Source organism: Rattus norvegicus, chromosome 8 (genome assembly GCF_036323735.1).
Source record: "Rattus norvegicus strain BN/NHsdMcwi chromosome 8, GRCr8, whole genome shotgun sequence".
Classification (NCBI taxonomy): Eukaryota; Metazoa; Chordata; class Mammalia; order Rodentia; family Muridae; genus Rattus; species Rattus norvegicus.
The window spans coordinates 101,894,931-101,922,033 of NC_086026.1; the positions used below are offsets into that span (position 1 = coordinate 101,894,931).

The following is a 27,103-nucleotide window of genomic DNA, read 5'->3' on the forward strand; positions in this document are numbered from 1 at the left end:
AATAACCTATTCCTCTGTGCATGAATATGGCTTCTTCAACATGTTGTCACAGATGTTTCCCTGATGTCAGTCAGCTCTGTCCTTTAATGTGAAACTGTTTTTCTTATTTAGATACCTCTGCTAATATTTATCTAGTTGGATGCAGATGAGATAATCTCAATTGATTCCATGTTTAGATTCCATTCCATTCAGTTTTCAAAGAGATTCTTGGCATCAATGGATACATTTTAATTATTTTTATTTTATTTCATGCATATGGGTATTTGGCCCGCATATGTATCTGTGCACCAATTGTATGCCTGATACCCATAGAGAAGAAAAAGAGAGTCGGATCCCACCGGAGCTGGAATTACATGCAGATGGTTGTGAGCAATCATGTACATTGTGGGATCCAAGTGACTTCCTCTGGAAAGACAGCCAGCGATCTTAAGGCTGAGCCAACTCTCCAGATCCTGATTGATACATTTTAATATTGCATCATCACATTCTTTTCTCTTGCTGATAAATATTATCTCTGGCTTTCTGTTTTCTAAATGCTTTTGTTCTGTCCCCACAGTTGGACAATATACACGTTCTTCAGCATTTGGAGCCTCTGGAATGTATGTATAATTCGTTTTGTTTCACATTGTGTTTTGATTAAGGTATTTTAACCTGATAGAAATTTGTATTACTTCATACCTACTCCCTTATTTTATGCTGATGGGCTTTTAGTTATTTAAGGAAAGAAGACAGTTCTCTGTTACATTAGAGTCATAAAAGCAATAAAGTGAATTATTATATATAGTCTTATCCGTCCATACCCCATGCACTGATGATCTCTTGGACTCCAAAAGGACTTACATCTAACCTGGTTGGCTCCCTTGTAGCACTGCCCCTTTCCCTCTTCTGCATTCACCTTACTTAGATGGGTGCAAGAAGGAGGGGAAAGGTGGACTGAGCTAGCCAGAGCCCCACCATTCACTACAGTCAATGGCAAAGAGAAAACAGAATCTAAGAAGGCCTGGCTATTGTTATAAGTCTGGAAAGACAATCGCTGTCTGGTAGCTCTGATCTCAGCTCCCTACAGGTCCCTCGTGTTCAGGGTAGGAGTTGGCTGTGCCCCTCTGGGCACAGCACAGGGACTTTGGTCATTCTGGATTTATTTTCTTATTTGCAAGTACCATGTCTGCTGTCTAAATCATGGTCTGGTGTGTGATTCCGTTAAACTGGTTTTATTATTAACATTTTTCTGAGTTCTGATACTCTAGGAATGTTGTATCAACTATTACATTTATGTGGGGAAACTGTAAAAATAATTTCATATTAAACTTAGTAAACGTTTAACATTCTGAAAATGCTTAATGGGTCACCTGGTTGCATTTCACATTTTCACCTGAAATTTTTAAAAAGTCTATTTGGCCTTAAGCCCCAATCATACTACTATCATTATTACTACCATGAGTATTGTAACAACTGCTAGTTCTCTTCCTTCTCCTAATCTTCTTCTCCTCTTTCTCCTTCCTTCTCCTCCTTCCTTCTTCTTCTTTCACTTAAGTAACAAAGACTGTCTGAGCTCTCCCATCCCCCAAGCTCGTTCTAACTTAAAATCTTTTTCTCATCCTAACGTTTAGTGATGACACGCTTTGAAACTAATAATAGATATGATATCAAGAACAACGTAGACCAGATGGTTTATATCGTAACAGAAGACACAGATGACTTTACCAGGAATGCCTATCGGAACCTAAGACCCTTTGTGCTCCGGGTCACTGACTGCCTGGGCCGAGAGATCATGACCATGCAGAGGCCTTTCCGATGCACCTGCTGTTGCTTCTGCTGCCCCTGTGCGAGGCAAGAGGTCAGAGAACACGAGTGGAATTCATAGTCACTTCCCGATCTGCATATTACAGGGTGTTTGGCTTCTTTCTAAACATGCGAGGAAGCATTCTAGGCCTACCACTCAGAAAGAAACTGAAACCCAGTAGTGGAGAAAGAGGAAGCTGAATTATATCACAAGACAGACCTTAATGGTTTTCCTTTTTTCTGTGATTAGATAGGTGGCGGGGGTGGGAGAGGTCAAGTACAACTTGAGGCTCTTTTGACAGTAGCCACTTTCTGATGAGTTAGATAGGGATGGACGGTGATCACATGCTTTATACTGATATTATCACATTCCTCAGATGAATCATAGCCTACACATTTCTGCAAAAATGAGTCTTAAAAGTAGATGAAATGCCAGACAGAAGTACCCTGCAGATGATAGAGTCAGACCTACAGTGTACATGCTCTCTCTGTGTTGTGTTTTGGTGCTTCTCCCGTGCCATAACGCAGGTCCAGAAAAAAAAAAGTTACAGAAAACAAGCAAACAATAAAAAGGAAAAAAACAAAAACAAAAAACAAAAAAAACAAAAAAAACCCAAAACAAAACAAAACAAAAACCCGGTAACATACCTGTGCATGTGTAGCTGTCTCTGTGAGGCCATATGCATTGATTCTGTCCTGCCTGGAAGATGCTGTGTCCTTAGAATATTTCTACCTCCTTTTCTGAATAGATCCTAAGGCTTGAGGTTGGAAGCATTCCAGTTAGGGCTGAGTGTTCCTACCCTCTCATCTCTGCACATTGGCCACTTGTGGGAGTCTGCATCTGCTTAAATAAGCTTTTCTCTGAACTATGGGTAATACATCATTAAGAGTCATTTTGTTGCTATTTTCTGAAAGCACAATAATAGTAAGTTTTCTTCTATACCCATGGCCTATCTGGTCTTGGGTTCTTGGCCACTTGTATTTCTGATATGGATCATTAAGTATAATCACTGGTCATGAAGTATGATCTTCTTAATTAGTTCTTGAATTCAGTTTCCAATATTTTCCTGAGAGGTTTCTGTCTGGTGCTCTGCGGGTTTCTTTTATGTTCTGTCATTATATGGTTTTGATATCAAGGGAATACTATTTTTGCTCAATTACTCTTGTTGGTTATCACTGGTCTGATTAGGTTATTTATATCTTCTTGATTTAATTTTGTCAGATCACATGCTTAAGCTGTTTTCATAGCATTGCTGAAATGTACTTTTAGATTACATTGGACTTTGTTTTCCCTTGTCTGCAATTTTGTGAATTTCTGCCCTTTTTATTTTGGCTCATGTGGCTAGGAATTTTTCAATCTTGTTTATCTTTTCAAAAATAAATCATTTTAGTTGATTTTGTGTATCTTTTCAAGTCATCAATTTTTCTGCCCTAATCTTTATAATTACTTAGCATTTCCCTCATTTGGATTTGGCTTGCTGTTAATTTTCTAGAACTTTTAAGTGACTCATTAGATTATTTGAGACCTGACCTTTAGTGGAAGTCTTTCCAGCTCTAATATTTCCCTTCCATGTCCTGCCTGCATCCTGGTTATTTTAGTTTGTTACTTGGTTGTTACTTGAGTTTGAATGTATTTTTATTTCAGTTTCCTCTTTGATTTCTTCAGTGATCCAGTACTCATAAAGTGTGCAAGCGTTTGTGTCATTTCAGTAATTTTCCTTGATGCCGTTTCTAGTTTTATTCTCTTGTGATCTGACAGAATATAAGGAAGTGTTTCAATTCTCTTCTAGCTGTTAAGGTCGGCTTTGGGACCTACAATGTCACTAATTTTTACAAAAGGTTCCATAAATTACTACAAGACAATAGATGACATAGCTTAGCTCTAAAGTTACATAGTTTTTAGTTGTAGTTTATGGTTTGAAAGAAATCTTGATGATGTTAGGGGGTGGGGTGTTGAGGTCTCTCACTATTACCATATCAGGACATATTGGATCTTCCTCTGCCTATAAATGTTTGCTTTATGAAATTGGAAGATTCAGTACTTGATGCCAAAATGTTTACAATTATATTTGTGCTGATTAGATTGGTGTGAATGTCGCACAAGCCAGAGTCATTTCAGAAAAGGGAATCTCGGTTGAGAAAAGTACACTTAAACTATTACTGCGAACCCAAGTTCAGTTTTCCAGCACCCATGTTGGGCAGCACATAACCTTTAAGTGGTTTCTAAGTATTTTTGGCAGGCTGCCTTGGTTGCCATGCAGGGTCTTAGTGAGTGCTTGTCTCAAATGTCTTATTTCTCCATCAGTTTTAAAACGTAGCCTGGCTCAGTGCTGCAATCCTGTTTGCCATTGTTTATTTTCATTCCATAATTTATTGGTCGTGGAGTCGATGAGAAGAAATCTGATACTATTGTGTGTCTTTTCCCAGCTTGGTGTTTTCCCACCATAGCCTTTGTCCTTTGTTACGTGTTTTTTACATCTTCACTGTGATATGTTATGGAGAGGTTCTCTTCTGCTCATTTTTGTTCGTGGTTCTAAAGGCCTCTTAGGTTTGAATAACTTTCTCTTGATATGCCAAATCATTTCTAGGATTTAGATTTTATCCCTTCCTTTTCTTCTACTCCATGGATTCTTAGACTTGGTTTCTTGAATGTATCCCAGAAATCTTGGACGTTTTGGTCATAGGCATTAATTTATATATACATATGATATGTGTATATATATACATATGTGTATATGCATGTGTGTGTGCATATATATACATATATATATGTATATGTATATATGAATGTTCTGTGGCCTTCTTCTTGTTCTGAGTCCTTCAATCTCACATTCTTGCTTTGTCTTGTCAGTCACGATGCTCTTCATTGTGCATTTTATTGCTTGATTGATTACTTTCTCATTTCCATTATTTCTCTTTGATTGTTTTTAGTAGTATTAATCCCTTGTTGATTTCCTCCCCTCCCTCATTTCCTCACTATGCTAACTGTCCTGTCTGGACCCTGAATTAGAACACCTAGGGTTTGCAAATCGTCTATTAATAATGATATGTAAATGGTATGATAATTAAGAGTTCTTACCTGACAGAATGCATTTCAGATTTGCCAGTACACACCTGTCTCTAACCTCGATTCCCAATAGATAGCATTGGGCCTGCCCATCAGTATTTTCTGTTGTTCTCAATACTCTTTTGCAGTTATTATATTTGTAATAGGAGCTTTGTATTTGAGGTGAATCTCTCAAATCCTTGTTTTTCTCCAATGTAGCAGGCATTTATTGTCAAATATATTTTGGTTTCAGATCACACCCTTTGCATTTCTATAAAGGAGGTCAGAAATCGATTAAATTGATTAAAGCCAACCAGTACAGCAAAATTACAAATTAATCAAACTTTTGTCCAACAATATAAGTAAGATATTTTTCTTTTTCATCCATTTTTTTTATTTTCCTTGCACAGCCTTCTCACCTGTGGAGACTCCTTTATTGTCATTACAGAGCGAAGTCCCAACAGTTTCATAACTACAGAAATGGTCTCCATTAACAAACTGCCCACTCACCCTTGTTTTCACCACTAGTTTTTGGCAACCACTATTTCATCCTGAAGTTCTGCAGTTTGTTTCTTGAGGAGGTCATGCAAAGTGAAGCATGCATTAATCACCTATTCACAGCATAATACTTCACTAGCATGCCAACTTTAAGGTTTTTTTGTTTCTTTTTTCTTTTTTTCTTCAGAGCTGGAGACCGAACCCAGGGCCTTGCGCTTGCTAGGCAAGCGCTCTAAATCCCCAAACCTTGAGTTTTTTTTTTAAATCTTATAGGGGTAGACTTTTATGAATATTTGGTTCTAGGGAACTATCCAATTGTATTGTATAGGTACAAATATATATATATATTTGTATATATATTTGAATAATATATATGAATTGTACACAATTATACACACACATATATATGTACATTATATATATATATATGAATAATGGCTTTGACAATGCAAAGCTTTGTCGTCTTGTTGTATAAAATCTACTCCCAACACCCTTCTGAAAGTGCAGAAGAAAGCAAGAAAGCAATCACACTTTCACTTTGGATTTCTAAGAAAGAATTTCATCTATATAACTCCTATTATTAAAAGAGAAAGTCTCACCTTTTATAAAATTTTAATGTATGGGCAATTAAATGGAACAGGATAGTGCACAGTATTTTAAAATCATTAATAAAAGGCAGCTATGCACCTCTACGTGGAGGTTTTTAACTGTGATAGCCCAGCACCCCACCCCATCCACATACTTTCTGTGCTTTTAGCTTCTGTAGATTAGTGTAGTCTGAAAGGTCAATGGCGCATTTCAGAAACAAACAATTCATCAGCTGAATAGTATGGTGAATTCTGGAATATGAATTACTCTTTTGTGCAGACTATTGAAGATAGACATACCATGTGCACAATGGCAGTTGAAAGTGGACATTCACACAATTTCTATTATAGGACAGAGTATTGGAACTGTTCTTTTCTTAGTAGCATACTGTGACTAATTGATAGATTGAACTTTGTTATAGCATGTATTTATGATAAAGCATGGTATACATTGGGTTCAGAAATCTGTACTTGAGTCGGGAGATGGGGAGTATCCTACAGTTTCACAACACTTCATTTTCTTTTGTTATTCTAGTTGTCTGTAGGGGACTTATGTTTGCTGGTTAAGATTTTTTTAAGTTAACTGGTAACACTTTATGGAGTTAGAAGAAATGAAAGTCCTGGATGAAACAAAAACCAGAGTTATGGCACAGTCACATGAGTACCAGTACATTCATTGAGGGTCTTCTTAGCTTCGAGTCCTTCAGGGTTGACTGGGAGAGGTGGTGTATCTGTTCAGACAGCGCTGTATGTCCTGTTAGTAACAGTGAGCTTAGATAACTAGAATCTTATATCAAGCAATTAAGCCATAATTAAGCCTGTTCTTTTCCCACAATGAAACATGACCTCACCTCTTTAGAGTGCTTTCTGAAATACAGCCCTGCAAACTGTCCCCAGGGAAACAATGCGTCTTTCCTTCCCAACATCAATTCTCTTTGCCCTTGAATGACTGAGAACAAATCCAGGTGTGCGTGCATGCCTACATGCATGTATGTGTGTATGCATGTGTGTGTAGGGGGTGTGCACACAAACACGTGTGTGCATGTGTATGAATAACATCCGGGTGCATTGTGTACATACAGCATCCTAACCCCTGTCACTGTTTCGTATGCAGTTAGAAGTGCAGTGTCCTCCTGGAGTCACCATTGGCTTTGTGGCAGAACACTGGAACTTATGCAGAGCCTCTTACAGCATCCAGAATGAGAAGAAAGAAAGTGCGATGAGAGTTCGTGGTCCATGTGCGACCTATGGCTGTGGCTCTGATTCTGTTTTTGAGGTAAATATATGTCAAAAATAGTGCTTCTACTCTCCTCACTCCCTTCTTTCTGTATCAGATCCCACCATGTTCTTCTGCAGATTTTCCTGTGAATGAGTCAGGTATTATGAAGAAAGAATTAATTAGGAGTTGACATCAACCCTTTCCACATGGTTCCTTATGGTCACTTGACATTTTTCAAAATGATAAAAATAAAAACATCTTTTATAAACATCTTTTCCCCATTTAGAATGATGAAAACTTTTGGGAGTAAATTGTATCAATTTATTCTTGGTGTGTGTCATCTCTTTTCTTTCTAATGATTTCTAGAATGCATGTATGTATTTTGAAATGCAAAATTCTAAGAAATATAGCCCTTAGTACATTCATAAGGACATAGATGAATGACAATGAGTGACAGGGTTATATTATAACATTTTCTCAATAAAAAAGGACATTTTGTTTTGCATTTATCCCAGGGACTACCAAAGATTTCATTAGAAAAGAAGGGCTGACGTTTGGGGGCTTTCTCAAATTCCTTTAACAGGATGAGGTTTGGCATACAATAAATATATTCCTTCTCCTGCTTCCTATGATAACAGAAAGTTTTCATTTCATATTGCCACTTAATAAAGCATTGCTTACTAATTAACAGTATTGTAGAAAATGACAACAAACCAGATTCCTGGTGGGGCTGTGTGTGAGCATTCTGTTATAAGTGATATTAGCAGCTATGTTAGGGGGTATTTCTACTGAGTTCAGTGTCAGTGTCTGTCTTTTAGAAGCTGCCGCCCATTCTTAAACCATGGTCTGCTAAGATAGGGTGGGTGTGTCCCACAAAGGCTTGAGTGAGTGGTGGATAGTATATGATTCAGGACCTTTGCTTATAGGTTCCCTTGGTTGGATGTGACTTTGTATTCCCAAATTCTCTTCCTGTGCTACAGAAAAGAACTGAACTATCAATTCAAGTTGTACCTTCTGAAAGAAACCCCAAAGAGAGTATTTAAGGATTAGGAAAATTCACTAGGTTGAGGATTTTAAGATATAACTGAACTCAGTTACTAAACAGTTTCGAGACAACGCCAAAAAAAAAAAATTCTCATTGGAAATCGTGTCATTAGTGTTTGTTCCTACATTATGAATTGCAACAGCACAAACTGCTTCTAAGAAAAGGACAGAGACACGTCCCTTGGTGCTTTTCATAAAGACCTATTCTTGGCATTGCAGGTCAACTCTCTAGATGGAGCATCTAACATTGGCAGTATTATCAGGAAGTGGAATGGCTTTTTATCAACGATGGGAAATGCAGACCACTTTGAGATTCGCTTCCCTTTGGCCCTGGATGTGAAAATGAAAGCAATGATCTTCGGCTGTTGCTTCCTCATTGTAAGCCTTTCACTGGGGCGTTTGAGAGAATTATTCCTTATGGCGGGAAGCAGTATTCTCTAGCAGAAAATTCCTTCTGAAACCTGGCCAGCTTCTGTCTGGGCCACTTCTAGGCCCGCGATTGGCACTGGGTGACTGGCTTTACTCATTTGTAGCAGGCACAAAAATGCTGACCTTTCCAAGGTAATGAAGCAGCTGAGTACAGTCTGCTGGGGCACACCTGGAAGGTGTCCCATAGACAGTGGGTGCAGTCGGCTTCATTTCCTATTGGTTATCACTCTCGCTACTTCGAAACAGCTGTCCTGTGAAAATCCATATAAGAGAGTAACTGCGAAGCAGCTGCCCCCTTTTCTCTTTCGTGTCAACTACAGTCATGCTCACCAACGTTCCATCACCCTTTGGCTTACCTGAGGTTTTCCTTTGGTTAACGATAACATTTTAATTGGTGCTGAATAGGAAAAGCTTACTATCTGTCTCCATGCTCGCACGTTAGCTGTGCTCATAAATATTTCAGTAGACTTATTTACTGGACTAGCATGTTCCCATGATAAACTGTGAAGGCTATGACACGCATTAATATAGTTATTTCTCTTTGCCATCCATCTCTCAACCTAAATATAATCCCTTCTCCAATTGCAGGATTTCATGTACTTTGAACGCCCTCCTCCACGACGTTCATCAAGATAGAAGATCAGAAGAATCGTCAGTTGAGAACAGAATCAGAGAAATTTGCATCCAGCTTATAGCCTTCATTTATTAGCAAGTGTATTCCTCTGGCTTGACACGTGTCTCAGTTGAGTATTTAGCAGCTTGGGACACTAGGTTATTCTGAAATGGCTGCTTCATTAGCCCAATCAGCATACAGATACGAGCGATAAGCAATAGGCACGTGAGCTATGGGAAAACGACGCCCTTAGTTCCCAACTTAACATACAGACATAACACGTCTTCTGTATCTGTCCCTCTCTTCTTCATTGGGACAAACTTTATTCTAGGTGAGAGGACTGCTACTCTTACCCGTCATCTTTAGGAGACAAGAGGTGCACAGAAAGAATGTGCTTTAATGTGCAAAGGAAATGTTTCTTGTGTGCATGCACCAGAACACCGTTCTGCAACGTGCATACAAGTTCATAAAGTTCTCAGTGGGGAATTTTATTTTATTACATAATAAAACGTATTCTCTTTATAGGCAGTTAATATTTTCTATCCATATTTCTTCATCCCCCCAGCTGGGCAACACAGAACTACCTATGTATGAAGATCGGATGAGGGTACCAGGGAAAGTTGATCAGGGCCACAGCCAGATAAGGTCTTGGCATCTTACAAACCTTGTGCGTTTGCTTCCTCAGCAGATTTAGTGTGAATTCTCTTATTTACACAGGCCTTATATCTGGATGTTTATCCTGATGTCTGTATGGAATTATCTATTGTATTTTTTATCTCATTTGATTTTTTTTCCAAAATCCATCTAAAGATCAGGATGTCCTTGTGACGAACAGTTTATAAAAACTGAATGTATAAATCCCGTCATCGTTCTAATACTGCTTGACTGTTTTGCATGCTAAAAGACCTATTATATACAAACAGTAAGAAAACACAGTAAATATATTGCTTCCATATTTTCTCCAGATTATCAGTGAGAACAATGGAAGACCAGCAGATTTGTACCAAGGACAGTGTATGTAAGAATCCACTGATTTGATTAATGAGTCTCACATCTTGGCTTTCGACCTCCACATAGATTGTGTGTGGCATTTTTTTAAATTGGATATATCCTTTTAGAGTTTATTAAAAATAAAAAAGGTTTAAGTGCTCTTGGGTTGGGTTATCCTGAGAGAAGAGATTGAGCCAACATGTCTTTTTTGAAATAACAGACAGGTGCTTCAGCTTTAATTATACTAATGTTTTTTATGAGAAAGATTGTCTTCCTCAGTGTTTACTTGCTGCTGTTGACATTTTATAAACACAAAATCATGAGTTCTAGACTAAAACTAATTACCTTATATTTTAAAATGCACCTCTAATTTTAACTAGACGTGTACGTTTTCTGTGTGATATCTCATACTTTGCATAAAACCAGATAAACAGCATTCTGAGAGCTCAGGTATAAACCTGTCATTTTACCCACGCGCACCCCATTCTAACACTTGTACTACGTTGATAGAGAAGGTCAGAATGCTTTCTATTTCTGTGCTTCATACTTTAATGTTTACGATGCTAAGCCGTCTCTAACAGCAAAAATTCTTTATCATGATTCATGCAGTTTCTGTATCTCAGTAGAATTTCATTGTATCAAGACAACCTCCTTAACTAAACAATAAACAGAAATTGTTTTTTTTTAAAGTTGAGTGTTTTCTTGTTCTTTTGGGTCTCTTAGACTTTTAAGTATGTAATAGAACTAATAGTAAGATGGTATTTTGTTTTATTTTCTGAGTTGTGACTGAGTCTGAATGCTTTCCACAGAGATTTTTTTAGGGAATTTCTTATTTACTAAGTAAGCTCATTGCATTTTTTTTGTAGATATTGTACAGTAATAACTAACATTTCTTTTCAACATTTTGTCAATTATTTGATAGTTTTATTAATGCATTTTTATCATACCTACCTTAACCCTTCCCACTAACTGCTCCAAGGTCTATTCCCACGTCCAACACCGCTATCTCAGACCCACTTCCACACCTGCACCCCTACCTCAGACCCACTTCCACACCCCACACCCCTACATCAGACCTACTTCTACACCCTGCACCCCTACGTCAGACCCACTTCCACACCCCGCACCCCTACATCAGACCCACTTCCACACCCCACACCCCTACATCAGACCTACTTCTACACCCTGCACCTCTATGTCAGACCCACTTCCACACCTGCACCCCTACCTCAGACCCACTTCTATACCCCACACCCCTACCTCAGACCCACTTCTATACCCCACACCCCTACCTCAGACCCACTTCCACACCTGCACCCCTACCTCAGACCCACTTCTATACCCCACACCCCTACCTCAGACCCACTTCTATACCCCACACCCCTACCTCAGACCCACTTCTACACCCTGCACCCCTACCTCAGACCTACTTCCACACCCCCCACCTCTACCTCAGACCCACTTCTATACCCCACACCCCTACATCAGACCCACTTCTACACCCTGCACCCCTACCTCAGACCCACTTCCACACCCCACACCCCTACATCAGACCCACTTCCACACCCCACACCCCTACATCAGACCTACTTCTACACCCTGCACCTCTATGTCAGACCCACTTCCACACCTGCACCCCTACCTCAGACCCACTTCTATACCCCACACCCCTACCTCAGACCCACTTCTATACCCCACACCCCTACCTCAGACCCACTTCCACACCTGCACCCCTACCTCAGACCCACTTCTATACCCCACACCCCTACCTCAGACCCACTTCTATACCCCACACCCCTACCTCAGACCCACTTCTACACCCTGCACCCCTACCTCAGACCCACTTCCACACCCCCCACCTCTACCTCAGACCCACTTCTATACCCCACACCCCTACATCAGACCCACTTCCACACCCTGCACCCCTACCTCAGACCCACTTCCACACCCCGCACTCCTACCTCAGACCCACTTCCACACCCCGCACTCCTACCTCAGACCCACTTCCACACCCCGCACCTCTACCTCAGACCCACTTCCACACCTGCACCCCTACCTCAGACCCACTTCTATACCCCACACCCCTACCTCAGACCCACTTCCACACTGGCACGCCTACCTCAGACCCTCTTTAATTTTGTACTTGTCTGTTTTTAACACTTGTATTATCATGTTGAGAATTTCGTATGCATTCTATATTTTATCATTTCTACCTCATTCCCCGGTCCAATTTCCTTGTTCCTCCCTCTCCCTCTCAAATACATAAGCTCTTCTCTAGTCAACATACAAATTCACACACAGCTTGCTAAGTCCATTTAGTATTGTTCTTATGTGCATGACTTTAGGATTGACCACTAAGAATTGGACAGTGTGTTAGGGGCTCCTTCTGGGAAGACACTTTATCCCTCTTTGAGGTGCGCATCATCTATTGGACAGGCCCTGTGAGATTTCCCCCATCCATGCAGGAACGTCCATTAGTATTTGCCATTGTGTGGGTTTGTTTAGAAGACCATGTTATGATCTCTGCAGCGCTGCCTGTCATGTATAGAATTTATCATCTCACTTCAAACCTTGCTCTCCTGTGGTTTGCACATTCTTTCTGCCCCTCTTCAGAGATGTTCCCCCTATCTAACCTCTGGTTAGGGCTTGTGTTGTAGCTTGTATCACTTGCGGATGGACTCCGCGTGGTCAGTCCTCTGGTCTCTGAATCGTTGTCTTCTTCAGGGACAGACTTTATTTGTTACAAAAAGAAGTTTCTTTTGCAAGTGTTTATATTAGTTTCTATTTGCTTAGAAGTCCCTTCACACCCCCATCAAAGAAGCGTCTTTGTTTGCAAGAGAATGTCACAGAAATCCACAAGTGGTCAAAAGTCAGAGAACAACTGAGAGTCTCTTGTCCAGCCCCAATTACAATCGACATTTATTTTGTTGAGATTTTCATACGTGAATAATATATTTACATCATTTTTACCATATTCTCTCCATTCTCTAAATTCCTTGTCCCTCTCATTCTGTATTTACAACACACTCAGGGAATGTCACAGAAAAGGAGGCAAAAAGATTTTTATGAGAAAGATTGTCTTCTCAGTTATTTACTTGCTGCTGTGACTTTTTATAAAAACAAAACCATGAGTTCTAGACTAAAACTAATTACCTTATATTTTGAAATGCACCTCTAATTTTAACTAGACATGTACATTTTCTGTGTGATATCTTGTACTTTGCATATAAACCAGATAAACAGCATTCTGAGAGCTCAGGTATAAACCTGTCATTTTACCCACACACAAACCAAACAAACAAGACATTTGCAATGATGTATTTTCTTCTGAAAGAACAAAGGATTAAGAAGAAAGCATGAAATGTAGGTGTTAGGGACAAAGGCTGGGATGGCTTTGGGGAAGATAAGGAAGTGAATATGATCAAAATAGTCATATGATCAAAATTCTCAAGAAAGTTATTAAAATGTTATTTTTAGAGAGTCTTCTTTGAGAGGTGAGAGCTACACTTATCTATGATATTAAGATAAATCCTTAGGCTGTAAGTGGGAATTATACTCATGTAAGAAAATGGCAGCCACAGGTCCCCTTTTAGAGTCTGCAACATCGCCATCCATGGGTGGTTGGAAAGGTTTACACTCCTGGGCACAAATCTCTTCCTTTTAAGCAGGGCTTAAGTCCAATTAGACAGCTGTTGGTTACTCTAGGGATTTGAGTCACTATGGTAACCTTGGGTTTATTTTGACATTCTGGTCATTGTTACAGTTTGTAAACATTCCAACTATGCCTTAATTAGAGTTTATATTTCTGTGACAAAGCACCACAACCAAAAGCCACTTGATGAGGAAAGGGTTTCTTTCTTTTAGACTTACACTTCACAATCCAGGTAAACTAAGGCAGGAACCTAGAGTCATGGACTGAAGCAGAGGCCATGGAGGAGTGCTGCTTACTGGCTTGCTTCTTATGGCTTCTTCAGCCTGCTTTCTTATCCAAGATCCAAGATCACTATCCACGGGATGGCACTGCCCTCAGTGAGATGAACCTTCTCATATCATTAATTAAGAAAATGTTCTACAATCTTGCTCCCAGGCAATTTCTCAACCAAAACTCCTTCTTTCCAGATGACTCTGTCTTGTGTCAAGGCACATTAATGGCATATACAAAAACAGAACAGAGTGACAGCATGTTGTCCTGTGTTTTGAAATGCTGAAATTCAGCTGGGAAGGGCCGGGGACACAGAGGAGGCCTTGTGTGAGGTGTACTTTCTTCAGAGTTCAGTTTCATCCCTGCTAGTACCCCAGGGGTACCAAATGAACACCCTTCCTGTGATAGTGTATGTTTTAAAATACGAAATCCCAAACAACGAGGGCAATGTGTGGTTTTTAAATCCTCCAAAAGTAATTTAATTTTTCCTTCCTGAGGTACAAGTAATAATTATGTTATCAATTATGCATAATATTAAATATTGCATATAAACATAATATTTATAATATAGTATGATATGATATGATACGATATATACATCATACATAATTGTCTTCATGGCCGCTTAGCAGTGGACGAATTTCACCCTTTTTACCAGTGAATACCGCTAGGGCTTTTTGTTTTGTTAGAGTCTCTGCTCTAAAACCACACCTTGGTAAGCTCAAAGCCGACCACCAGGCTCATGGCAGATAGTGAATCAGAGATAGTGTTAATTTTATCCTATTTGTTAAGGAGGACTGTGGATCAGAGTCCGGCACTGAGACTGCTTCTTACATTTTAGCCTCTACTAAACCCTTACTCTTCCAGAAGCAAGCTGCACTTTGCCCTCAGTATGCTTGGTTTGTACTGCATCAGACTTTCTAGCTTCCTACAGCAAGAGGATTTTAAGGTTAGTTAGTTTGCAATTGTAGCAACATGTAAGGGATCTGGTTTTTTTTTTTAAAGTGTAAAGTTCTAGATCGGTAGAGAAAGTTCTTTAATGTAACCATCCAGTCACTGGGTCTGAGGATTACTGCAGGATGTGAGTCCTGTTTCCATTTGAGGTAGCATCATCTTTGCAACCAACACATTACTACATTCTAGATTGTCTTTCAGTGCTCAATATTTCTATTACTGCTGTTATGAAAAAGGTTGTTGATGCTGAAACACAGCTCTCACCTCAAAGGGAACAAGAAAGAGTTGATTCTGGGGCTAAATATGTCTGACCATGAACACAGATTGAGTAATCATCAAACTCTGTGTTCAGTGCTGAAACAGTTTCATGGGGCTTTACGGCAGCAAGAAAATCATAAATCGTAACCCTTTCCAGCTACACTGAGGGGACATCAGAGAGGCGGGCTACAGCCAAGCAGAGGACCAGAGGCATGCCTTCAGATGCTCTGATGTACTCTTGATTTTGGAGTTGGTGCAAGCTGGTGTTCTGCTAAGTTAGTATGGTCCAAATGCTTTTATTGGTCACCGAGGTGGGATATAGTTGCTTAGGTGGACAGAGCTGGCCCAAGAAAAATTGTAATTGAGCTCCAGACCTGCACTGTTCCAACCTCATTGTAAGATGATGTAAGTTAATCGGCCTTGTGGAAGATTCAAATTGAAGATACGGTTTTTGTCTCCCCCCCCCCACATTCATTTAAAATTCATTTAATTTTCCAGCTCCCCAATTACTGAGGCTCAGGTAAAGTTCATTTGTCAAATTATAGAACATCTTCCGTGAACAACTTCTTAAAAAGTTTGTTCAAATTCTCTTCACTAACAGTGAAGGATGACTAGAGTTTCAAATCTTGCATAACGTGCCACAACAGAATTAGAATTGTACTGTCTTTCATACTGTTGATTTTTGTAGGAATACACAAAGGAACGGTACTTGGGAGAAGCAACGGAAGAGCAAAGCTTACCTGTTTTCTCAGCCTCCCACCCCTGGTGTCAGAAGAACGGAATATGACACGGTGCGGTAGGGGGCAGCACAGGCCTGTGGATTTCATTAGCGAAGCACAATTATTTTCTCAGCCAAGACTCCGTCTCTTCTGATCTATGAGATAGAAAGATTTGAACCTAGAAGGGGCATTTAGGACCACTTGCGTTACATTCTAATCTACAATGAAGGGTTTTAAAGAGACCGCTCATATGTCCAAAGTACCCTGGAAACTCAGAAGAAACCAGGAGAGAAACTACGAGTCTCTGTTTTGTTTTGTTGCTTTTGTTTTTGTTTTTCCTGTTTCCTTAGTATAAAATCAAGACTTTCGCAGAGCTTTGAAACATTTAATGCAACGTGTTTTTACAACATTGGTATTTTGAGTTTATTCTTAGTTTACAAACTTGGTTTTTTGGTATTCATGAGGTCAGTGTGCATAAATACTCTAGCACCCGGAGAGAGACACTCACTGCTGTGGGGATCCAACCTGGGCAGGGCACAAAGCACCGACCTCAGCAACAGCTGTGTTCTTCCTTCATGTGGCTCTGGAGGTCAGTTTATTTCTGGGTGGTGAGAAAAGCCAGACATCAGAGTGATCTGTCTCAGTCACATGGTGGGAAACCACATAGGAAATTTCCCTAGTGATTCAGTCGATGGATCCTTCATTGTGGATCCTAAGAAGTTCGAAAGAACACCTCGTTCCTTCTGAGAAAGAAGCCATTGGGTTTGGCTTTCTTTTGGATTCATACCACCCCTGCTATAACGAGCCCCGCGAACTCTGGGGGTAACACTGACAATTCAAGGGTATGCAGACAGACAAGCTGTATGAAGGAAAAATAAACAGGGTTTTGTAAAAGGAAGCGAACATGTTTCCAACTTGTGGTGATTTAAAAAATGATTCTTTTTTCTTATTTTGTGTTTATATGAGTGCCTGCATGTCTGTATAAAGGTCAAAAGAGGCGCCAGATGTCTTGGAACTGGGATTACAGTGGCTGTACGGTACCACGTGGGTGCTGAGCTCTCTTTAACAATGAAGATGATGCATCCATTTTAGGTAACTATTGGACAAATGATAACATTTATTTAAAAAATTTAGAAGGTTATGTTCATTTGTGTTCATGTGCGTGTGTGCGTGCGTGCGTGCGTGCGTGCGTGCGTGCGTGTGTGTGTGAAGGCAATTTCAAAGCAGGGAAATCTATGACTTTATTTCATGCAAATAAATATTATTTCTACATCCCTAGCTGTGTTCTCTAGCTGTTTAAAAGGGAGTATCAGACAAGTAAAAATGCGATCAGGTCTTTGGCCAATAATCTATTCTGTCTTCTCCCCGTGGATTCCATCGCCAACGTCATGGTTGGCACAGTTTCTTACCCAGTGAGCAGATCTCAGGAAACTGAATTCTAGAAGATACCAGAAATATGGACTGGGTACCCAAGGCTTCTTAGATGAAATAGTGCTACCTGGTCGCTATCAGAAATGTTGCTTGAACTGGAGAACTCCTCCCTTTATGCACACAACAAAAGATTTACCCAGCAACACAAATGCTTTTGAAAATGGAATTTATGTATGTGTATGCTGTGTGCATGGATGGGGCTATCACTAAAGCAGTGGTTCTCAACCTATGGTCTCAAAGACCCTTTCACAGGGGTTACATGTGGGATATCCTGCAGGTCAAGTATGTAGAATATGATTCATAAGAGTAGCAAAGTTGCAGTTATAAAGTAGCAATGAAGATTATTTTATGGTTGTGGGTGTCCACAACATGAGGAGCTGTATTAAAGAGACACAGCATTAGGTAGGTTGAAAACCACTCTGCTCTAAATATCAGGAGAGCATGTGCCACTCCCTGGAGCCAGAAGTACAGTCATAACCCAGGTGTATCTTCAGTGTTCACTAAAAGCTTCCTCAGAATATGAGTGTCCTCTGAGGATGATTTTATGCTGGGTTTTATATTGAGCAGATTAAGAGCCATTGAGTGTCAGGGTCCAGTTCCTTGCAATTATACCTAGAAGTCACCTGGAAGTTGTTGAAAATCCTACATCCTACCAAATCCCATAGCAGCAGCAAGGGCAGCAGAGCTCCCCCACAGAATCTATTCCGCATGAAGTGTGAGAATATCTGCTCATGTCGTCAAGCCTCCAAGAAAGGTATACCCAATTTGCATATAAATCAATAGAGTATACTCTCTTGCTTTCGTGAATTGGGGCGAAATTGCTATGTGGACTACACGATGTAGAGTTAATTATGAATTACAAACCCAGTGTGTTTCCCATGCCTGTAATCCCAGTCCTGTGGTGGGCAAGGCAGGAGGAATCCAGAGTTTAAAGCCAACCTGAGCTACATAAGGAGACCCTGTCTCTTAACAAGTACATACATAAATGCTGATTTTAGACATCGATATTTTTAAGTATTTATTATTTTCCACTATAAATATGCAAGGGACGGATTTTGCACAGGAAATAGGTGTCCTTTGGAAGCACCAGGTCGTAGAGCTGGCTTTACAGACAGGTGAGAGTCACCCACATGGGAGATGAAAAGAAAATCGTGTTGTTTGAAAGAGTGGTAATGCTATTAACTCAGCCATCTCTCCAGAACCCAGGTACCAGTTTTTCATGCAGAGATGTTGCAGAAAATATGTGCGACTTAGTTACTCTCACAATAAAATAGCCATTGCTTTTCTGAATATCTTGTGAAAATAGCCTGGTGAAAATCCAGGCTAATTGGGAGAGAATCCAGTCACATTTCCTTAGGAATTTACCTGTGAATTCTTGCAACCCTACAAACACATCACTGAAGATCAATGCTGTCTGCAAAGAAGGATTTGAGGCAAAATCAGAGCAGTCTCTTAGCTAATGTCCACTGAAAACGTCCACTGTATACACTTTTCCACAAGCCCTGGATATTAAAACAAGCTTGGATCCTCTGCTCTGTCCCTCATTCAATTCAATGAATAGGCAAAATGGCTCCCAAACTCCATTCATATCCCTTCCACTCCAACTTCAGTTCTTCCTCCTCTAAACCAACTGAACTTGCTTGACTTTTTGCTAATCTTTTTCTTTCAATTGTATGAATGGTTCTAAACCAAGACAGTACAGGTAGGATATCGTGTGTGTGTGTGTGTGTGTGTGTGTGTGTGTGTAGAACTCAGGTACCTTCTTCTTGCTACTTATTCAGATAGAAATGAACTTCAGGGTACAGTTAATTCATGTAAATGTATTTCCTGACTGCTGATTTCAGGATCATTTTCCAATATAAACTATACAATCTCCTTTTGAAGAAAAAAACTATTGTCACTGTCAATGCACAAACTCTAACACACAGCAAATACACACACACACACACATACACACACACACACGCGCGCGCGCGCGCGCACACGACTGAAAATACCAACAAATGCTTACACCACAACTGAATGATACTCAGTTGTGATCGTCATGCATGTGCCTCTGAGGCAGAAGTTCTTTACACTCCCTTGCTGTTTCTAAAGAATTAATTCCATAATGCCACAACAGCTTTGATAACAAATCATTATTGTGAGAATTTGACGGACAAGACTGGGTTTTTAGACCTTGGTGTAGCAGTGATGTAAAAGGGTAGAAACAGGTTTGCTTTGCTGTATGCAAGATTGTGTAGCTAGGCTTTTAGCTACAGTAACCAAGAAATATCCGAAAAGATTTAAGAAACAAAAAAATGTCTGCTAAGCAGGCTCACTGTAAGTGCTGATTTTCTGAGAGGGGGAAAAAGATGAACGCCAAGCCACACGCTTAGTTCCCCTGAGGCTGCTGCCATCCTAATTGGGGATCACAGACTGAGTAAATAGTCATGTTCGCGTCCTGGGTAAGTGGAAGCATGAAGTCATCGGAACCTGCTGCTGAGTCACAGACAAAACTTACGGGAACATCCTTCGAGTCAGAGAGCCAAGGGGAATTAGAAAAACTGCATTGGGAGCCGCGTTCCCTTCCGTCTCCGCCAGCTTTGATACAGCGTTAGAGTCTACTTCTGTTTCCAGAGCTCAGGAAAATCGCGTTACTTCGGGGTCCTTCTAAATGATAATCTGATGGTTCCAAACTCGAGACTGCCTTTTGGAGTCTTCACAAACTAAAGAAACCACAACCCACCCGGCGATGCAAAACAAATAAGAATAGCCACCATGTCATCTGTGTCAGTGTACACACTGTCCGCTGTTAAATCCTAGAGTTCTTACAAATGGGACCATCGGAATGTGTGTGTTTATTTTAAACTAAATATTTATTCCCGGTAGGGAGTTATAACAAGACTGACTAGAGGAATGCCTATATTTTGCTTTGGCTGTGTTGTTTGGGAAACCGTCTTTTAGAAGTGAATCACCACTCCCAAACTACAAAACTCAGCTTGGCCCAGAATCTCTGACTGACTCGAATGCTTTACCCTATTCAGGCATTTATCACATGCCCACTTCCAGGGATTTAGCAAATTGAGTTAATTCCTCTGAAGTCCCTCTAGCTTCCCATTTACTTGTGTGTGAGAGAAAACAAGCCTACCCTTGGCTTTTCTCATCTCAAGGCAGCTTTCTTCTTTTCTTCAGTCCCTCCATGAGATAAAGGACTGAAGTATGTCTTTCTGAGTCTAATTTCACAAAACACAATGTCCCCAGTTACATCAGTTTGCTGACAATGTCAGCATGTTTGTGGCTAGGTAATATTCTGCTACGTGACACAAACCATATTTTCTTTCTCCGTCCATCCGTTGATATGCAGTTACCTAGTTTCATATCTTACTCCGGGTGAATTATGTAACAGTAAACCCCGATGTGCAAATGTTTCTTTGAATGAGGGTGCTATTTTCTTTCAGTGAACACCCGGAGCGAAAATGAGAGGAAGGATATGCTAAAAGGGATGACCCAGATGGAGAGGGAGAAGCAGTGAGAGTTTGCTTAACCGCTACCAGAAAACAACTCAAGGAGAAGTTGTAGCGTTGGACAGCACAGCTCAGACCTGTCCAGAGTAACTTAGGCTTTTTAATAGGGAGGAAAGAGGAGTTCAATGTCTCCAACCACAGAGCAATGATAAAAGGTAGAGAATCTTATTTCCCCGATTTCATCAATGCACATTGTATATGTGTGCTTCAGTGTGTCGTTATATTTCATAAATAATTATGATTATTATTTGTTAAGCAAAAATTTAAAGTGTCTATGGAGGTGTAAATGCTCACTACCCTGAGCTGACCTTTGTTTTTTTTTCATTTAAAACATAAAATATATAATTTTCATATGTATATCTTCACAAAACTCTTTTTTTGAGATTTTTTTTGAAATATTTTTTATTAGATATATTTCTTTATTTACATTTCAAATGTTATTTCCTTTCCCGGTTTCCTTCTATAAGCCCTCATCCTGTCCCCCTCCCCCATACAGGTGTTCCCCCTTCCCATCTACCCACCTTACTGCCTCCCCTCCGACATTCCCCTGCATTGGGGGTCCAACCTTGGCAGGACCAAGGGCTTCCCCTTCCACTGGTGCCCAAACAAGGCTATTCTCTGCTACACATGCAGTTGGAGCCCTGGGTCAGTCCATGTATGGTCTTTCAGTAGTGGTTTAGTCCCTGGGAGCTCTGGTTTGTACACTATGCAAGTATGAATTTAACACTTTATAACTCCAAAAATAAAATAATTAATCAAAAACCTTCTCGTTCTCCAAAGCCATTATCTTCTTATTCTGAGAACATAAAATCATCAGAAATATAATTTATTTACTTGCTTGTAACAAGCTCTGAAGAGGCTAGAGATATGACTTGGTGGTTAAGAGCACCCACATCAGGCAGATCATAACTACCTTTAATTCCTGTTCCAGGGTTTCAAATGTCCTCTTCTGGCCTCTGCAGGCACATCACAAACATGTATGTACGTGTAGATACACCAGGCATACACACATGAGTGCACACACACACATATATAAAGTAAATAAATCTATTGTTTTAAAGAAACAGCCCAAGTCTGAAAAGGTTGCCTGCAATGTTTACAGTGTGTCTTCACTGACCATCTGGTGTAACTGGTAATAATCAGAGACTTAAAGAAAAGTCATTTATGTGGAATTAATGGCCACATTGACAAATCGGAATGGGGTTCATTATGAAGAGAATTTTAAAAGACTTCTTAAAAGCACGAACAGTGATGATGTCATTAGAGTTATTGTGTTTCTAGACAGGATCAATGCTTGAAATCACAGTTGACTACCCAGAAATATCCATTGACCATAAGAAAAATGGCTATGTTGAACATAGTTCATACTGTATATATGAGGATAGAATGTGAAAAACATTCTATCCCCACTCTCATTCTCTGCTCTAAACCTTTGAAAGCCCTTCATCTAGATATGGTTCCTGGCTTGTTCCAGAACTCAAATCTGGAATTTTTTGGTATTATTTTTTTTTCTCCCAAACTGCCTTGCTTTGGGAGCCTGTGGTTAAGCATCCAATAAGTGTCTCTGAGGTAGGCACAGGAACAGAGTCAGATGCAGGTCGACTCTCCCCAACAATCAGTCGCTGGTAGAGAAAGATGAAACATGCTAGGTGGGGAAGTAGAAATCTGTTATGGTGCTTTAGACATTTCTTTCCAGAAGAAAACAAAGGAAAAATCTAAGGTTGCTAGAAGGCCAACCTGCAGCTGTCATAGTAGTCTCTAGAAAGGATTAATGGCATTAATCAAGCAAGGTTTTGTTTCTTTTTTCCCTTCTTTACTGTTGCAGCTGTACTGGGAAGGGTTGTTACTGGAAGATAATGGATGGGATTTAAAGGATGAAAGCATTGCCTTTAGTTTTTGGTTGATTGATAGATGTAATAGTTATTTTGTAACTTTCTGATCTGGGAAGTCATTTTTAAATTGTTAAATAACCTGAAAATCAGTAACAAAAATCCAGTGACAGGTTGCCCGCACTGGACAAAGTAACAAAAGCAAAAACAAAAACTGAGGCCCAAGGAAACTGTATCATGAATAAGTTAGTTGACTTAGCAGACAGGAAGATGGCTGGGCTCCAAATCTCTTCAGAGTGGCAAGCCAATGACAAATTAAGTCCTCAGTAGATGGAGCAGAAAGCTAGTTAAGTGGTATGTCGACCTAAGCACATGTATAGATTTCTGACAGACATCAATCACCTGCGTCTGGATTCAACATTACAAAAACACATCACACGTGACACTTGATTCTATGTGCTCTTTTCCTCTCTTTTTTCCTACTATTTTCCCTCATTTCCCTTGTCAGTCTTCCTCATTCAATGTCTTCATGCCCATCTTTGTCACCGAAGACCCCTGCTCCTTTAAAATTCTGACTCTGTGCTCTCAAGCCCTTGGTTTCTTCTCTTGTTTGTTTTTTGTCCCTGGAGCTCAGCTGAAAAGATTAGTCTGTCCTTCAACTTCTAAGGAACAGTTTGGTGCATGGGACGTAACCATACTGCTCTGCTTCCCTCAGGGACAGGCAGGCTCTATGTCTGCTTGCCTCGAATGTGAGCAATCTTTCTTTGTCTGTTTCAGTCAATTAAGGAAAAAAAGAGCAACACTATATGGCCTGTGACTTGGAGACATGAACAGCACCGCTGTCTGTAGTTTATTTTCTGGAGCACACATGGTCAGAGCCCTAAACTGTTAGGTAAAAACTCCACCCTGGGGCTATAGGAAAATACCTACAGTTTCTCACGGGGCTTTAGACATGCTCTTTTCTCTGCTACATACTTTTATGAGGCAAGATTTTCTCTCTGTAATTCAATCAGAACTCAAAACATCATAACAGCATAAATGCAAACTTTAAGTGTCTAAGCTAAATATTAAAGGCTGCTAATTTTTGTACTAATGCTTCTTAGGGCGTAGTTATTTATCACACAATTTTATTCGTACTAAAATGCTAACATTGCTAGTTTTAATTGGTGCATACTATTAAAGTACTGCATTTTATTTTATTATATATTGTATTTTATTGTGGTGCCAACAAAAGCAAACTCGAGTCTTAGGCCTGGTTGTATTAACTGTCCTATTTCTGAGGTACGGGCCTAGGCTCATATAATGCTTATTTTAACTTTAAAATGCTAACTATAGATGAAAATAGCTCACACAAACGCATCCGGTTTGGGGTTTTTTGTTTGTTTGTTTGTTTTTAGTTTTTAATAATTCTCAAATGTATAAAGTATTATACAACAGAAACTTGGAAGAATCTCTGGCCTGGGTAGATGGATCTGTAGCATCAGGGAAGAGAACATGTACTTCTGCAATAACTTACAGTGTCTGCAGCACGGGCAGGGTCTCCAAGAAGTCCAAGCAAGTCTGAGTGCATTGAGAAACCAGAAGAAAGGCCACTGCTGGAGGAGGAGGTTGTATTTGCAGGCAGAGACTAACGAGGGAAGTTCATTGAGACAAATGCAGGAACCACTGCATCTGGAAGGGTGGCACACAAAGGCACAGCAGCTCAGAACTTTCATAAAGACAGCATCTAACTTTTTATTATGCAGAGAACAGAGGCTTGCTTTCTCTTCCCTTCCTTCCTTCCTTCCTTCCTCCCTTCCTTCCTTCTTTCCTTCCTTCCTTCCTCCCTTCCTTCCTTCTTTCCTTCCTTCCTTCCTTCCTCCCTTCCTTCCTTCTTTCCTTCCTAACAGTTGAATTCCTAGGAAGTATATAGTCATATGAATAAATGAATTTTTGACCTGTCTCATAGACAGAATCCTTGTTCTGTGTGGTTGCTAGTAAATACTTATTCATTCCGATCTTCCTCTTGTAGTGAGGGGAAAAATAAAGTTTGTCTTAGAAATTGTAACAAATTAGGGATCAAAGATAATGAGCAGTGCCCTCGTTTTTATTCCAAGCAACAATAAATAACAAATAAAAATCTTGAAGTTAGATGTCATGAATAAATCTTACCCTGAAACATGAATTAAGTTAGAGAACTTTTTTTTTCAAATTCTTGAAGAGTCCACATCCTTACTGTTTATAAGTGCAGCATGAGAAGCAGTCTGTCCATTTCTAACTGCTCTGTGATATAAAAGCATAGAGCAGGAATTAGACCATTTACAGGCTGGGATCTCAGACTGTATCAATATTCTCCCCTTGGGGAGACATCCATGAAGCCTCAGCCTTCCTCAAAGAACTACAGGTGACTGAGAAAAGCTGTGAGTTAGGGAGGTGGCTGTCTCTAAGGAAGAGCACACCAATTGCTTGTCCAGTACCAAACAGTCAGCTCTGAAAACATGCATACAAATAACATTACATGGACTTGGCAGGTTATAATTGGGGAAATGGATGTATGTACAAATACATATTTGCATACTATTACAATTGATGAACTAAGAGGCCATGAGTTTGAAGGAGAGTGTGAAAGGGCATATCAGAGTGTTTGGAGGGAGGAAAGACGAGAAATGCTGTTATTAAAATGTAATCTGAAAATATGCAAAAAATTGTAAATGTGAATAAACTGGAGCTGTTAAAAATAAAGTAACATTTCCCCTTGTAGCTAGCATTCAAAGTAGCCCTGACAATGACGGCTCAACTAATGGAAACAGGAAGGTATGCTCTGAGTTCCACTCTGCTTCTGTCTCTTCCAAAAATACCATGTCCCTTTCAGGCTATTCTGTGAAAATACTGAATAGTTTTAAATCACCTAAAGTCATGGCTCAGGTCCACGTCCAATATTTGTCAGGCAGAGAGAAAGGCAGTGGTGTGGCTCTGGACATGTCATGTGTGCAGGGCACAGGAGGTAACAGAAGTGTGATGAGGTCTCATATCAGAGGCAGCACATCTTGAAGCATAAATGTGGCCTCACAGCTACCTCATCCTTCACAGTCCACCAAATCACTGAACAAGATGCTGTTGTTAATAAAATTTTCAGCGATCAATGGAAGCATCAGTGGTGCCAAATCATGGTGTGGGCAGAGCCCGGCAAGGAGGACCAGGCCTCAATTTTCATGGCAGATTCTTTGCACTGTCATAAACCAAAATACAACTTTATTCAACTGATACAATGAAGTCTTCTCAGACTTGTTTCATAAAGCTGTACCCTTGAAAGTGTCATCAATCACCTGACCTGGAAGGAAGTATGGGGCCTCAGGTGACCTCTCTGGGTGACCTTAATAGGACAGTACCTGCACCTCTATTGTGTGGCTCCGTCAATTCAAATTACCCACGTGTTTATTTTACAACTGTAATTCATGTCTTGATTTTTTTTTAGTTAAATTTATAATTTATAATACATAGGATGTATTTTTCTCACACTACTGTAAAGAACGAATCTGAGCCAGATTAAACAGGGGTTCTCGATGAAAACTCTTCTGTAAGTGGTTCAGCACTTAAGATCACCCCAGAAGTAACGCTGAAATTTGTTGACTGTAGCAATGTTGTTTTAATTAAAGTACATTGTAGCCCTTTATTTTTTCCCCTCTGTATATGAGGATAATCAAAATGAATGATGTAGTATAGCAATGCGTTTGGTTAAAATTGGTGGGGGGGGGGGAGGATTGAATTTGAGTCACTTAGGTAGGAATACCTTGTTAAGCACCTAAGTAAAAATTAAGTAACAAAACATGTTATGCAAAGTGCAAAGATTTCTAGCATATAGATACAGTGATAAATCATACTCTGTCTAGGAAATGTATTAGCTGTGCTTTTCTTACATGACTGGATTTGAGCCGTGGTGATGTCATTATAGCAGTTCATACGCGTAGCAAATGGTGCTGCTCTGTTTACACGGGATAAACACGTGTACAGCCATTACGCAGAGTTCTTTAGGCTGTAGACTGGTGGTGCCATCTTATGTTTTCATAGTAGTCACAAAGACTGGAAGAACCTTAGCCATTAAACTATGAGGACTTTAAAAACCTAGAGGCTGAGCTGGAGACATGGCTTGGTGGCCAACAGCACGAACTGATCTCACAGAGAAACCTAGGTTCAGTTCCCAGCATGCCCATGGTAGCTTAGAATCATTGTTAACTCCAGTTCAAAAGATTTTAATGTCCTTTCTTACTTGTCACCAGGCATGCACATGATGCAGACA

The 27,103-nt window shown here is 40.0% G+C and overlaps 1 protein-coding gene across 4 annotated transcripts in view; it reads left to right on the forward strand.

Annotated features, from left to right (window-relative positions):
* Plscr4 (phospholipid scramblase 4) overlaps positions 1-10,897 on the forward strand; it is a 38,771-nt gene extending 27,874 nt beyond the window's left edge. For 3 of the 4 annotated variants that reach the window (XM_039081169.1, XM_063265207.1, XM_063265208.1), the window contains exons 5-9: positions 557-599; positions 1,611-1,837; positions 7,028-7,189; positions 8,396-8,554; positions 9,194-10,897. In XM_039081169.1, coding sequence (XP_038937097.1) covers positions 557-599; positions 1,611-1,837; positions 7,028-7,189; positions 8,396-8,554; positions 9,194-9,241 — 639 coding nt within the window. In that variant the 3' untranslated portion in view covers positions 9,242-10,897. 4 annotated transcript variants of the gene reach the window in all.
* Positions 10,898-27,103: the final 16,206 nt, after the last annotated feature.